This window comes from Apiotrichum porosum (assembly GCF_003942205.1).
Source record: "Apiotrichum porosum strain DSM 27194 chromosome Unknown scaffold_5, whole genome shotgun sequence".
NCBI lineage: Eukaryota > Fungi > Basidiomycota > Tremellomycetes > Trichosporonales > Trichosporonaceae > Apiotrichum > Apiotrichum porosum.
Window position 1 is genome coordinate 90,379 of NW_021167112.1, and position 14,500 is coordinate 104,878.

General features: G+C 56.3%; 5 protein-coding genes across 5 annotated transcripts; 2 read left to right on the plus strand and 3 right to left on the minus strand.

Moving 5' to 3' along the window:
• Positions 1-455: 455 nt before the first annotated feature.
• On the minus strand, positions 456-2,689 carry EHS24_007327 (uncharacterized protein; the record flags this gene model as incomplete). The annotated part of the gene is made up of 6 exons (XM_028622699.1): positions 456-873; positions 1,054-1,313; positions 1,387-1,824; positions 1,976-2,132; positions 2,191-2,491; positions 2,545-2,689. 6 exons carry the CDS (start codon positions 2,687-2,689, stop codon positions 456-458), a joined length of 1,719 nt encoding a protein of 572 aa, XP_028476592.1.
• A 3,054-nt stretch (positions 2,690-5,743) lies between these two features.
• Positions 5,744-7,249, minus strand: EHS24_007328 (uncharacterized protein; the record flags this gene model as incomplete). The annotated part of the gene is made up of 3 exons (XM_028622700.1): positions 5,744-6,300; positions 6,344-6,521; positions 6,566-7,249. 3 exons carry the CDS (start codon positions 7,247-7,249, stop codon positions 5,744-5,746), a joined length of 1,419 nt encoding a protein of 472 aa, XP_028476593.1.
• Positions 7,250-8,031: 782 nt separating this feature from the next.
• EHS24_007329 (uncharacterized protein) lies at positions 8,032-9,190 on the plus strand (the record flags this gene model as incomplete). The annotated part of the gene is made up of 6 exons (XM_028622701.1): positions 8,032-8,130; positions 8,178-8,359; positions 8,398-8,644; positions 8,699-8,968; positions 9,009-9,050; positions 9,101-9,190. The coding sequence occupies 6 exons, from the start codon at positions 8,032-8,034 to the stop codon at positions 9,188-9,190; spliced, it is 930 nt and encodes a 309-aa protein (XP_028476594.1).
• Positions 9,191-9,592: 402 nt separating this feature from the next.
• On the minus strand, positions 9,593-10,783 carry EHS24_007330 (uncharacterized protein; the record flags this gene model as incomplete). The annotated part of the gene is made up of 3 exons (XM_028622702.1): positions 9,593-9,695; positions 9,742-10,549; positions 10,726-10,783. 3 exons carry the CDS (start codon positions 10,781-10,783, stop codon positions 9,593-9,595), a joined length of 969 nt encoding a protein of 322 aa, XP_028476595.1.
• Positions 10,784-11,959: 1,176 nt separating this feature from the next.
• Positions 11,960-13,591, plus strand: EHS24_007331 (uncharacterized protein; the record flags this gene model as incomplete). Its single annotated transcript, XM_028622703.1, has 1 exon — positions 11,960-13,591. The coding sequence occupies one exon, from the start codon at positions 11,960-11,962 to the stop codon at positions 13,589-13,591; it is 1,632 nt and encodes a 543-aa protein (XP_028476596.1).
• Between the last annotated feature and the right edge of the window lie 909 nt (positions 13,592-14,500).

Sequence of the window (14,500 nt, forward strand, 5' to 3'; positions counted from 1 at the left end):
CCACCCGTAGCACCATGATGCACACTGTATACACACACGCCATACATGGCCATCACCCTCTCACACCAGGCCACGCGCTGAGTACTCTGGGATCCAAGGCTTCAGTTGAGCGGGTGGAACGGCGACAAGCGGAAGTAAAACGGAAGTAAATAGTTCCGGCGATCCCTAATCCCTCCATATAGTATAAGTGGGGTGCTTAATTAAAAACAAGCCGAAGTGCGCCCCCAAGGTGGCAGCGGCCTCTTCGGATGCTGAACAATCATTCTGCACGCTCTTCAGATATGCTCTTCACATATGCTCCAGATATTTTACAAAATTTCGGGACTCGAAAATGAGCCTGGCGAGTGAGGGAGAAATCCAATGCAGTGGGTACCTTTGTTGCATTTATTTTTGCATACTTCTCTCTGAGACGTGGTACTGAGACAACACGCGCTACTACTCTTACATTTTTAAACCTACACCTTCTCAACCCACTCCGAATCGTACTTCTGTTCAACGCTACCAACGGACAGTGTGGTGCCAGTGAGGCGATTGAGAATGTCGTCCTTGGCAATAAGGTCGTCGTGCGCGGTGTGGCTGCCAAACACCTTGTCCATTTGCTCGAGGGTAACACCCCTGGTCTCGGGCACGAAGAAGAATGCCCACAGGCCGGCCAAGGTCGACCAGATTCCAAAGAACAAGAAGGTACCGTACCCAGTTCCACTGATGAGGGGCGGAGTGATGACACCAATGATGAAGTTAAAGAACCAGTTGGTACAGGTGGTAATTGCCAGACCCTTTGCACGTCGACTGCTGGGGAAAATCTCAGACGGGAGAGCCCAAGGAACAGGCCCCCAGGACAATCCGAATGGCAACATGAATCCGATAATGAACCTGACCGTCAGTTATGGTCGTGGAGGACGTTGTGGAAGAGGAGGACGTTATAGAAGAGGAGGAGGATGAGTGGTGGATGATCGGCGGTCGAGCGGAACCAAAATTTCCGCACCGCACCACATCCTTTCCACCCCTCTCCACATCTCCCTGGGCAACTTCTCTACACTGGGAATCACTCACCCAGCAGCAGTCCAAGCGGCAGCGGGGTGGGCGGGCCAATCAGAAGCGTAACGGGCAGTCAGGCCGCCAACGACAAAGTGGCAGAGGGCCATGGCAATACCACCCAGGACGAGAGGCGGCTTGCGACCGATCCTGTCAAGGAAGAAGCAGGGGAAGATGACTGCGACCAGTTGGGCGACGTTCATGACTCCACTGAATGTGAGCTGAAGCTCAGAGTCGAGACCCAGCTGCTGGAAGAGGGTTGGCGAGTAGTAGATGAGCTGTGGCATGATCAGCACCGGACCCAAATTGATACCGCTCGGAGATTCAACCTCCACCACAAGATGTACTCACGGCGTTAATTCCAGAGAACTGCTGCCCGATCATGAGTACGATACCAATCATAGTACGCCTAATGACAGCTGGGCGGAACATGTCAATCCACGAGGCCACCTCGAGCTTGAGCGGGGACGAAATGAGAGTGGGGTGGGTCTGCACAAGGGTCTCGCGGTTCCTGCAAGCCTCGGCGCGAATGGTGAGCCACTCGGCCTGCACACGGGCGTCCGTGTCAGGAAGGTTGCGCAGACGGCAGAGTGTCTGCAGGCATTCCTTGTCACGGCCCTTGGACGCGAGCCAGCGGGGAGAGTAGGGGAGGAAGAACAGGGCGATTGCGAGTGGCAGAGCCGGCACCATCTGGAGAAGGAAGGGCAGGCGGAAACTCCACTCCGAGACAATGTGTCGTGTGGCGTACGTGATATAGAACATCACTACGATGCCGATCACAATGGAGAGCTCGTAACGTCAGTAATGGTCTCCAGGAGGCGTGGGAGGGACGATGAAGAGAAAGGACAAGTCGAGTGGAAAGAAAAAGCGGAATCAATTTTCCGCCACTCAAGGACCTCTATGTCCCTCATCATCTTTCATCGTCTTAGAACCAACGTACCTCTCCCATGGCCAAGAGACCTCCACGGATGTTCGGTGGGGCGACTTCGGAAATGTACATGGGGCTAGTAGTTGAAAGCACACCAATTCCCACGCCGCCAATGAAGCGGCCAACGATGAGTTGAGGCAGGCCGAATGACGCCGTCTGGAGGGTGGAGCTGAAATTTGGTCAGCCTCAACTTTTATTTCTATTGTCATCTATCTTTTCGTTCTTACCCAATGGCAAACCAAGTAATTCCGAATCCGATGGAGGCCTTGCGAGAGTACCTGTCGGCGACGTAGCCGGCCATGAGGGCTCCCATGAAAGCACCAAGCTCCAGAAGACCAGTCATGATACCCTTGTTGAGGGAGGCGGAAGAAGTGACTGCCTCGTCTACTTCTGGGAACTGCTTGAGGAAGTGTGGCATGACGAGAATAATGGACACGAGACCCTGGTCAAAGCCGAACAAGAGGCCACCGACACACGAGCAGATGGCGCTGAGGAATGCCACCTTGTTCTGCACAACAGCCTTGAAGTCTGAAAGTCGTCAACAAATGCCGTATCCACTTTGGTCCCTCCTCCCTACTTACTCGCTGGACCATAGGCTTCCGCCAACTTCTCGCTGTCATGGGCGAGCTCCAAAGCATCGGGAGCCAACGTGACCCCGAGGTCTTCGGGCGATGGGAGGTTGTCCCGGTCTGGGGCAAATTGGGACTTGACAGTGCGTTCGGCCATGTTGGCTGGACACGTGATATCGGCAAGTTTCGTGCGGGGGATAGATAGAGGAAGGTTGATGAGTGTATCGGCAGGTTGCTGGTAGGCAGTCACCTGGGACAGTGTGTGGGGACCCTCCGTCCCCGGGAGGTTACCTATATGTACCCCGGTGATGGCGGTGGTGGCCTCGCCGGGGTACCAAGGTGCCCCAGTATGCCGTCGACTCCGGTTCCGGCGCCGGAACGGCCAGTCCGGCCGGGTGGCGTGGTCTCGACTTCGGCGAGTATTGTTCGGTCAAAACAGGGAGACATGGACTGTTACTCGTGCCTGAATATACAGGTGGTCTTGACAACTGCATCCCCCCTTTTGGCCCTGCTGTGCGACGGAGTTCCGCCCGACGATGCCAAGACCAAAGGTTAGCCTGACTAGGTGGAGGAACTCTTTGCATGTCCCTACGGCCTACGGGTTCACAAGAAACGACATTCTGTACATAGTGATTGAGTGACATGGCCCAAGCTACCCTCCTCAATATCTGACTGCGGCGCCCGTAGTAGTCAGCGCCTTGGACCCTATTGGGCTCGATGTAGAATCCTACATTGCTAATGCTGGGCGTAGCACTCTGCGACAGGCCTGGTCGTTGTCGGGCGGTTTATGGCTCCGGTGGATTGTACCTATGGAGCGTATCCTTCCGGCCCATCATCCCGGCGGTTGACTGCCGTCCGAGACAACGGCGCCAGGCATGTGCACAAGCGAGATTGGCATGGACAGGCACAAGTGGGCATCGTCGGCAACCAATCCAACACATGTCCATCCATTTCCAAGCCGACCTACCCCTTGGTTCAAACAGTCAATTGCCGCATTCTCACAGGCTATCGCTCCCAAACAGGGGAAAGCTCCAAATCCAGCTTGTCGACGACGCTAACCCAATTGACCATTTGACCCTGGCCAGTTCGATCTTGCTCGTACTCTGGGATTGGCCACCACCTTGATGGCTATAGGCGGCCGTTGTCTTTGCGCTTTCGGACCGAAGTGCCTCCCTCCACGGACGCCGATCGGACGAGGATCGGCCTTGCGATAGACATTGGGACTCACCAGAATGTCCGACGCAGAGTCAGCAGCAGAGCTCTGAACACTGCCAAGGCTTGAGTCATAGAACTCCTGCAGATTCATGTTCCTGCGAGCCGCGTTGTCACCCTCACGTGGGGCCACGGCATCGCCCCCGACGATGATGCAATCAGGCGCCACGATCCCCGGGAATGCGGCAGAGTTGGCCCCAGGTGAGGCGTCGGCGTAGCTGTTGAGAACACGGACCAGGGAGCCGTTGCCACGCGCACAAGATCGCCATGTCGCTGGGCTCTCCGGACCGCACCCCGATTGAACAAGCTCGGTTGGATGCCCAATGGTACTGTCTATCTTTCATGGCCGGATGACTACCGTCCGTTGGCCAAGTAAAGCTGTAGTCGCCGGGACGTTCGGACCGTAGACTCGTGAGACTGCGGTCTGCTTTAAATAGTCAAGAAGGTGAGAGCGGCGAGCGTTTATTCGCGAGCCGTCCAGAATCGTCCTCAACAGCTTGCAAACCTCCTACAGCTGCATCAACCTTGGACTGGTGAGAGGACTCTTAGGTGCGTTTATCGCTATCGAAGCCAAGCACACCGCGGCAGACGAGACGTGCTGCTGGTGTCAGTGGCTTGCCTTGTTTGGTATATGCTTGTGGCAAAGCAGTGACGTCTTGCGACAAGGGAGGGAACGCTCAGTGAATGTGACTGGTTGCTCTGGCGGCGGTGGCCTGCAGGCCATGTGGTGGTGACGATATGCTGCATGTGCTGCATATCCTGCATATACCAACTGCGGCGGGTGGTTGCATGGTTGTCAGGTCTGGAAGGCTGTCAACAACGGCTGTCGGTGCGGGAAGACATTACTGTAACCATCACGGGAGTATTTGGGTGCCCAATTCAAATGACGTCACTCTCCATTAGAAGGTGATAAACAACGCTCCTTTATTACCCAACTGCTAGCACTTCTCGTCCTCTTGCCTCAGCACCATCACATCTGCCTCGCTCAATTGAGCTACCAATTTCTTTGCGTGATCAACCTAAACCATCAGAAATTGGCCGTTGTCTAACCCACCTCGGACTGTTCAAAGTTGTCTTCCTCGTACGGAATTGCCTCCCAAACAGTCGACAGTCCACAGGCATCCCAGAAACGAGGGCCATACGTCTTCAGTGTAAAAGCCCCGACAAGAAGGTCCAGTTTCGACCACTTGGAGATGTTGCAACACGCCATCCGCCCAGTCAAGCGGTGCATGCCTCGAGAGACATGTTTGAGCAGGGCAGGGCTCACTTTGGCTCCATGCTCACCCCAGCCCCCTTCCATGGACAGCTTGAGGATGAGAGCACACTCCTGGGGGGTGAGCCTTGGCTGGTTAGCGCGAGGAGGAGGGGGCCATGGAACGGAAGGGGATCGGTCGCATTTCAGGAAGAGACATACACGTCAGCCTGTGGAGTTGTTGTCCGCTCGTCCTCCATCCCCAAGGTCGTATTAGAGGGAACAATGGCAAGTGGAGTGGAAGTGGGAGGATGGCAAGAGGACGCGAAGCGCCATTGGCGGTTGACAAGGGCTGACAAGGGCCCCGCTGCCCGCTGGAGGTCGGAACGCCGCTGACGTTCACGGGCTGTAGTTGCTGGTTCACATAATCGCCGCACACTGGGACTGACGGCGTGTCTGCGGTGAGCACAGACTTGGCACCCCGTCGGTGCAGAACAGCACACCACCCACCCGCGAACCGCGGAATTGACATGCATGGCAAAACACATGAACACGGTCAGATAATCGCATTATGGAGGCTGAGGGGCCTGAAGGGGTACATACTGTACATGCCGATTTACTTCCGCTGGCCACACAGATTCCGCTAGCCAACGGATTCAATTTACTTCCGCTGCCTCCACTTTCGTGTCTCCACCACAAGTGCCACCAAAACACCACTTGCAATCCACAACTCTTCTTCATAAAGCCTGATCCCCAAAGCTCGATATTAACAGCATGTCTCACAACCCCCTTCCCACAGTAACACCTTTACTCAAGAAGCACCGTGACGTTGTAGTTGGTGCTGCAAACCTCGTCATAGTACGAGTTGACGTCCTGAGAGTACGACTGGGCAGCGACCCACGCGTCGAGCTCACACATGCCCGCCCAGCCATAGTCGCCACAGCCCGGGAAATCCATGGGCGAAACCGCATCATTGATGAGGATGCGGACGTACTTGTCACCCGCCTTGTTCGACAGGCGCTCAATCGCGAAACGAGCAGCAAAAGGGACGATCTGCGAGACAGTGAAGTGGTGGCGGGGGATCTTGTCCGTGGCGACACCAGTGGGAAGTGGGTCGTCCTTGCCGATACGAAGGGCTGCAAGCAATCCTGACATGTCGTTATCGTGGGTCGCATCCATGTAGAACGTCCTGTCGAGGGGGAAGTCGACAGCGTTGGTGTCGAGCGTCGAGTTTGTGGAGCCACCAAGAACGACGGGGTTGCCGGTAAGGCGCGAAATGACCTCGTTGACGTAGCCACTGTAGCGAGGGCGGGCGTAGGGGTTGCCCCAACTGCGTCCCCAGTACTTGCTGACGTCGAACCAGTCTGGACAAGTCAGCAAGATCTTTGGACGATGTGGTCCACTCACACTCGTTCTGGTCCCACTCGTCATCGGTGAAGACGCTGCACCAAGGGCCAACGGCATAGTCGAGGTTCTTGATAGCGTCGTAGCCGCACATGCTCATGAGGATGGCAACATCGGCATCAGTAAAGTTGGCTCCCGAGAGTTTCTCGTTGAGGCGGGCAGTGATAGGTGGGGCAAAGACCTGGAAATAGAGTCAGGATCCGCGTTACAGCATTGACAACTCACGGCAGTCCAGTTGTCCTCCGCAACGTCTCCAGGGTCTACAGTCGCATCGTCGAAAGCAGGGCAGTTCATGTTTGCCATGGTGTTGTTCATCCCGGCATCCTCAGACACAATAACATCCGGAAGAGTGAGCAAGGTTGAGTTGATAATGTTGAACTTTTGACCAGAGAAGCCTTGAATAAAGTATTGGCTAGACTCAACCACACGGTCCTGCGAGGCCGAACGTGTGAAGGACTTCTTCGCAAGGCTCTTGTAGCGCTTGGCGTAGGTGACACCCGAGTCGTACATTTGGCGACGGCCAAAATCGGTAAGCTGATCGGCAGTGTACCCGTCAAGGGTGTAATTTTTGACAAAGGCGAAAGCGTCGTCGGTAATGGTAGCATTCGTTGCCTTGGCAATGGTGGCGGTGATCTTCTTGAGTGCGGAAGCGGTGGGTGAACGAGCACCATGGCGCGACACGATGGTGACCTGATCAACCGTGAACCCCTTGGGAGTGTCGCGGCAAAGGGATGACTGGCGGGAGATGAAAGGCGCATACGCGCCAAGGCTGAGGATTGTATGCTCACTTGTTGAGACCTTCGGACCCGACGAGTAGGGAGCAGTGTCACACGACTGGGTGCTCCGCGACTCGATTGGGCCGGCAGTAACGAGGGTGGAGAGGAGAGCGAAGAGGGCGACGGTCTTCATTGTGGTGCTGGCTTGTCTTTTGTGAGTTGTTCGTCACAAGTGCGGCTCTCTGGGCAGCTTTTATGCTCCTTCAGAAGCTGCGGACAGATCTTTCGACATGAGCTTCGGGTCGGTCGTCCGACCTTAGCGAGCTTCGGACTGGTTGAGTTGCAGCTCATCACCACGAACGTGCTTGGGGTTGTTGTGTACATCCCTTCGACCGTAGTTGGGGCTCCGGCCAGCCTGGCCCTTCATCTCTTGCTGCGGACATTCCAGACCCGGATCTCACGTCGGTAGGCAGCACCAATCTGCGACCTTTGGCCATCTTGTTGTCTCAAACAACAACGCGATAAGTGTTGGGCGCTCGTGTTTCAATGTCCCCGTGGTGTGGTATAAGAAACGAGAGAGTTGATTGACAAGTGGTGGTTGACTCGTGGTCGGTTGGCTGACGTATACAGTTTGGCTGCCAAGACCTGGCAACCCTTTGCTGCGCATGTAAGTACCAGGGGTTTTGGGTCTCTCACCCGTGTTGGGCCCAGTTGACCACAGCACCACAGTAGTCTGTTGTGTTGCAAACGTGCCAACTTTTGAGGATGTGGGATGTGAGGCCCCGTGCGTCAGAATCGGGTGATCGGCAAATTCCGGTGCCTTTGCGATGACGTGCCGACACCGCAACACCATATCACCAGAGCCTTGTCACCGTCCGACACGGTCGGAAACCTCAAGGCAAGTCAACACTACACCATCCATCTCTGTTTCATTGTCCATCTCTGACGACCGCATTCAACTCACTTTCTACCAACATGCTCGAGAACGTCTACATTGCCCGGCACGGCTACCGCGCCAACTGGGAGGACCCTAGTATCGTGACAAGCGCGACAGGAATGTACCATGACCCTCCTGTAAGCTGCCCTGTTCACAATGTCGGATAGCAGGCAACTTACCCCAGCTTGCCCAACGAGGTCTGGTTCAGGCCCACCACCTGGGGGACTTCCTCAGCGACCCACCGGCACCGTTGCCCAAGCCCGACGTACTCTACAGCTCGCCCTTCTTTCGGTGTCTCCAGACCATCCAGCCTCTGGCCAAAGCGACAGGCAAGGAGGTGCACTGCGAGCACGGCGTCATGGAATGGTGAGGTCACGGAGGCATGATCCTTGAGCTGAGCGTAGGTTTTCAAAGGCAGCACCAGGCTCCGGCTTGCATGCCCGCCCATACCCCGTTGCGGAGCTCCAACCACACTTCCCGGATATGACTCTGCACCCAACCTACCAGTCGACCTACCTGCCCACTCGACACGGCGAGACCCTGGAGGAGCTCAGGGAGCGTTCTGACACCTTTGTTGAAGCCTTTGTCCGCCGTGTTGAGACCGAGTATCCCGATGCCACGACTGCAGTCATTGTCGCACATGCCGCTACTGTGATTGCGCTCGGGCGCTCGGTGAGTAACCCGAAATGATTGCGCTGATGCCAGTTACTTGGTGACTATGCCCACGACGTTCAATCACCCACCGCTGGCGTATCGCTGTACCGTCGCAAGAACATTGTTCCGATCGCCGGTCTTGAGCCTGTCGACCTTGTCTACAGCGACGATCGCTACCCCAGCGACAAGCAGGTTGCGACGGCACAGTCCTGCAACGGCGCCTGCGACGGTGTGGCACACGAGCCAGTTCTGGGCGACTGGGTGCTGCTGGTCAACGGCCACACAGACCACCTCCCAGCTGGAGCTGAGGCGAACTGGAGCGTAAGTGAGATACGTGTGGCAAAACAGCTCACTTCCTAAGTTCCGCGAATGCGAGTTTACGCCGGATGGGCAGGTCGTACTTGTAAGCTGCTCGCGCGACCTTTTGTCCCCCCGAGCTGACGTTTCCTCCAGGACAAGGGCGATGGAGAGCCGTTTACAGAGCATGATTTGAAGCCTGTGGGATTGTCAGCTGGAATGGAACAGCACCTTTGCAAGGCATAGAGTCTGTAACGATAGATATGCATATTTGGGCTGGGTCGCAGTCGCTCATTACTTAGCTTGCTTCAGCCAATATTCCCCATGCCCACAGGCCCCTAGCCTGTCGATGCTGCACAAGGCCAAAGCACATCCCGCGCTATATCCAAATGCGGTAGGCAATGTCCGTACCATCAGCAGCGGGCGAGAATGTTGGAAAATAACAAAACCAAACCCGGCCGCTCGTGGTCACCATCTGATAACCGACGAATGAGACCGAGTCAACAGCGACCAGTAGTCGCCGACCGCGGGAGTCAACCTGTAAAATCGATAAACTTTGCATTTCGTACAGCCACTGCCTTGCTCTATAGCCCCCCACATATGTCTCCCTTCGGGTCACCCAATCGCACAGATGCCCGCCTCTTTCGTCTACCACTTGATCTTGTGAGGGATGTACTTGGCAATGAGACTCTCGTAGTATGGGCGAAGGGCGACGGGGTCCGGCTTCGAGTCGGACTTGGAGTACAGGTCGCTGCCGTTGTCAGCAAAACAATCGCAAATGCGGACAAAAGACTCACTAAGGGTTGAAAGCGAGAACATCCTTGAGGGCCTGCTTGTCGGCCTCGTTCTCAAAGTAGGTGTAGGCGCGCTCGCGGTGCCAAGGGTAGAACGAGTGGTAACGAATCATGTTGAGAGCACTCTGAGGCAGGTTGCTCTGCTCCTTCATAACCATGTAGAGGTACTCGTCGTGGCCCCAGGTGATGAGAAGGTTCTCAAGGCCACAGCCGGGCTCGTAGATGCCATACTTGGTCGAGTAGACTGGGTGGTTGAGGTCGGGGCAGTCCTTGAAAGTGTCCTTGTACACAATCTTCTCGGTGGGGAACTCGCACCCGACAACATAGGTGTCACCCACGACGTCCCACTGGCCGTCAGAGCCAAAGAAGTAGAGGAGCTTGCCGAGGTCGTGGATCAGGCCGGTGAGCTGCATCCACTCGGGCTTGCCGTCCTTGCGCATGGCCTCGGCGGTCTGGAGAAGGTGCTCAATCTGAGTAGCATCCGTGTCGGGGTCACTGGCGTCCACCAGGGTGTTGAGCATCTCCATGGCCTCCCAGATACCCATGATCGCACGGGGCTTCTCAAAAGCCTTGCGGCGTGCCTCGCGGTTGAAGTCGACAGTCTGCTTGGTGTGCTGCTCAATGTAGAAGCGGCGCGAGCCTTCGTTCTCGTCGACAAACTGGCGGAACGTGTCCTTGTCCTTGGAGCTGTCAAACTCGGACGCATCGTACGCATTGTCGACTTCTTCGACAACGGGCTGGTCCTTAAGCTTGGCGATGTTGATGTCGTCAATGGCGTCCGAAACGGCGTCAAACTTCTTTCCCTTGGGGTCTGGATGTATCCGTCAGCAACTCTGTGTACTTTCGCGTCTCAACAGCCCACGCGAGCGGGAGATCGGAGACGCGGAGAGCGAGCGGCGAGACAGGGAGGTATGGCCCGAATACGAGAGCTGGCCACCTCTCGCCGCCCCCGGCTATGGCGCTGCACCGGCTACAACCCGCACTCACCGTCCTTGCGGACAAAGTCCTCGAGGTTGACGGGCTGGGCAACGGCGACTGGAGACATGTTTGGATTGTCGGTTCTTGCGTTCTGGGGCTGCCCAAGCGCGACACCACATTGCTATATACCTGTTTGACAAGCCTAAGCCTCGGTGGACGGAGGAGACGGACTTGGCTGTCAACACGTCACTGACCACCGCCCGTGCCCACATTGGTTGCATGGGCTCTCACACCATGTCGTTTTACCGAGCGCCAGGCCCGCAGTTCGACACTTCGGCAAGCTCGGTCGGTAGATTTTACAACGACATCATCTCCCCGGTCACACAATCCCCCCCCACATTGCTCCGGCATCCCATTGCTCCGGGGGATCCACAAGTCGCCATGTCCTATGTCCGAGCCCCTAAACTCTGGCATTCTGGGTAGTCACTGGTGCACTCTTCTTGCTACCCCATCAACCTCGCTCGTGTCTGTCACCCACCCCCGCGGGGAACTTGGTTTATTTTCCATCTGTGCGAAACCCATACAGCCCGGCAGGTTTAGACACCCCCAACCACAACTCGCGCTTTTGTCTGCCTCGGTGCGTTCTCTGCTACCCGACTACCACTTCCGAACTGACGTGACGGATTAGATAGTACAAGCCCTTCCACATCTCGCTCCTCATGGGTGAGAAGGCCCAGCCGACGTGCGATCAATGTCGCACGCGTAAAGTGAGTTGATGTGTTTGGAAAGCGACGAATCAATCTCCCGACCGATGTCACTACCCTCCTCGTCGCGTCGGACGGGCGCCATTGTCTCGCACGACGATATCCACATCTACCATCTTCTCACATGGGTCCGATACTCCCAAACACCAATGATCGGCCCTTGCCCACACCAATGACCGGCCGCTGACAAGCATAGGTTCGGTGCAACCCCGGGCCGCCGCGCCGACACGGTGGTGACGATTCGACCGAAGACGGCCACGGGCCGCAGCGGACCTCGCGTACTCAGAGCTATGGACAATGCACCAACTGTGCACGCCGTTCAGAGACGTGTACCTACGATTACCAGCCGAAGAAGCCTGGACGACCGCGCGCGTGAGTGCACGCAGTTTGACAGGCGACTCCCAAACTGACTTCTCAGTCCTCCCTCGGCCCGCACACAACGGACGTCGAGCCGAGCCAAGACATCGGACAACTGCCCCTCGTCGTCCCCCGATGCCGGCCACGGGCAAACCTCGTCGACCGATGAACTCCTGCCGAGCATGTTACCATCAAGCCCACTGCTGGGTGGCCCTATGATGAGCTCCATTTTTGGGTCCGCGCGGCAAACACTGCAAAGCATCGAGTTTGACTACACCCTTCCGCGCACCCGCGAGAGCAGCGTGCGTCCACCTGATCCCATTACTGCCCCACCAGCGGCCGCAACGTCATTCATCGGTAGCTGTGGGCCACCATTTGGACTGATGGACGGACACGCGCCGCTGTCACAGCTCAACGCCATGCCACTGTTCGATTACTCGAGCGCGGACGGTGTTGGGGCCGGAGCCGACCGCACACTCGCGGTCGACGCGACCAAGACCATCTACTCGCCTACCACAACATTGGGTGACCTTGTTACTGCCAGCGATGGAGCGGGTGGGATGACTAGTTGTGCGAGCGTCAGCGCCGGCCCCAGCACCAGCAATGATATCGACATCAACCATATTGAGAGTTTTGCGACTTGGGAGGACATCGGCTCGTTTCTCTCCCTGTACATGAAACACCAGCACATGCTGGTTCCACTTGTCCACCGGCCGAGTTTTGCGCAAGACGTTCTTCACCGCCGCGATGAGGTGGACGAGGCGTTCCGAGGTTTGCTCCTCAGCATGGTTGCATACACCATCTGCCAGTGCCCGATCAACTGGCTAGTGGGCAGGATGGACAAGTTACAGCTTGAGACCCTCCTGGAACGCTGTCAACGGGGAAGCCGTATCATTCAGATCCGACACCAGACACGACCCAGCCTGGTGGTTCTCGCCTCAACTATCCTCGACTGGATCTCGAGCCAGGCAGCATCGGCTGCCGAGCTGCCAATGAACCTCCTGTCGGACGTGCGCCGTTTGGTCTACACCCTTGGCCTCAACCGCGAGACCCCCAAGGAGGGACTGTCCTCTCTGGAGCTTCAACTTTGTCGCCGACTGTATTGGGAGGCCTATGCCATCGACAAGACGAATTCGTTGAACGGCCACCCGATGATTCTGAACGACATGGACGGCGTCCCTCCACTTCCACTCGAGATTGACGACGAGTACATGGCCGGCGACGCAACCTTTCCCCAACCAGAGGGCAAGTTGTCCTACATGTCGGGCTTTTGCTACGTCTCCAAGTTGTTCCAGGTGCTCAACGGCTGCATTGTCCGACACCGGACGCTCCAGGCTGCCGACACATCTACTGGTCCCACTACCGAAACGTTGCAAGCATGGGTCGACTCTAAACTCGAGGAGGTCCAGGATCTGTTGACCGAGATACCGGAGGAGCTCCAGTCCGGCTCAATCAGCCAGGACAATCCCTCCGTGTTCGGCACACAGGCGGCCAACCTGTACATCACTGCGCTTTGTATCGAGCTCGCATTACTCGACCTCAAGGGCAAACTCCACCCAGAGGAGGACACGCATAATGAAAAGGCGAGACAGGAGATTGCACAGCGCGCGTTTCGACAGCTGGAACACATGCCGCTGGAGTGCTTGGCTTCAAATGGAGAGAGTATGCGCGGGAAGGTGCTGAGAGTGATCCTGGCACTCTTGAACGTTTCATCTCAAGAGGCAGGTACACTTGGGGAGGGTCTGTGGGATTGGTGGAATATGTTCAGCAGAGTACAGTTTTTGCAGCTCATGCCAACGGCCGGCGCTTCTTAGCGCGGGGTGCAGGCGTGCAGAGTCGAGCTTGTTTACTTGTACATGAGGCCATGGAGGCTTGTATCAGACGGCTCGGAAGAGGATCTTATGTGAGCCATTGTATGTAACAGCTATTCTCGTTTTCCTTTTGTCCATCTCCCGCCCTCCCAGCGTACCAGAGTGCATGAGATTCACAGATCACAGATCACACCACAGACGGGGTGCACATATGTTTACGTAAGAGAAACCACGTAAGGGAATCTAATCCTAATCAAATTTAATTACACCCACAAAGTAAGGGTACGGCTAATAGGACTGCGGGCGTTGGAAAACACATAACCCCTCGCGTTCGGCCATTGTCGTGATGTTCTACATCGGCATAGTGTGTTTTCCGCTTCTAATGCCGCAAACCCCGGCGTGAGTGGCAAACGAGGTTTCCGATCCCCCATCCTTTTTCCACGCACACACGGGCGGTGGGACGGCCAGGACACCCCAGACGACGACGACCGCAAGAAGCGACGTCCTTGCGGCTCACACCACCCACTACCTACCCCCCCAAAACAACAACAAAAAAACAGACATCATGCGTGAGCCTCAATGCACAGAAAGCAAGAGCGTTCTCAGGAGCCCAAGCTGACCACGTCAATCCGTTTCTTGCCCTCCTCCACCCTCCACCCTTTGTCGTTCTGCTTCCTGGCCGCTCCCACATCTCGCCGCTTGGACTCTCGACCCCCTTTTGCCGCCGACCTTACCGGACGACCATGGCCCTTCTCCATCCTTGTCGTGGTGTGATCCTTTGGTCCTGTGAATGTCCTATGAACTCGGCTTTGCTCCACGACTTTGGGATGCTTTCGTTGTCGTCCACAACATGACACGTGCTGTTCAACCATTGCCCAACCCATTGTCCACGTCCGTCGACCTTCTTTCTTG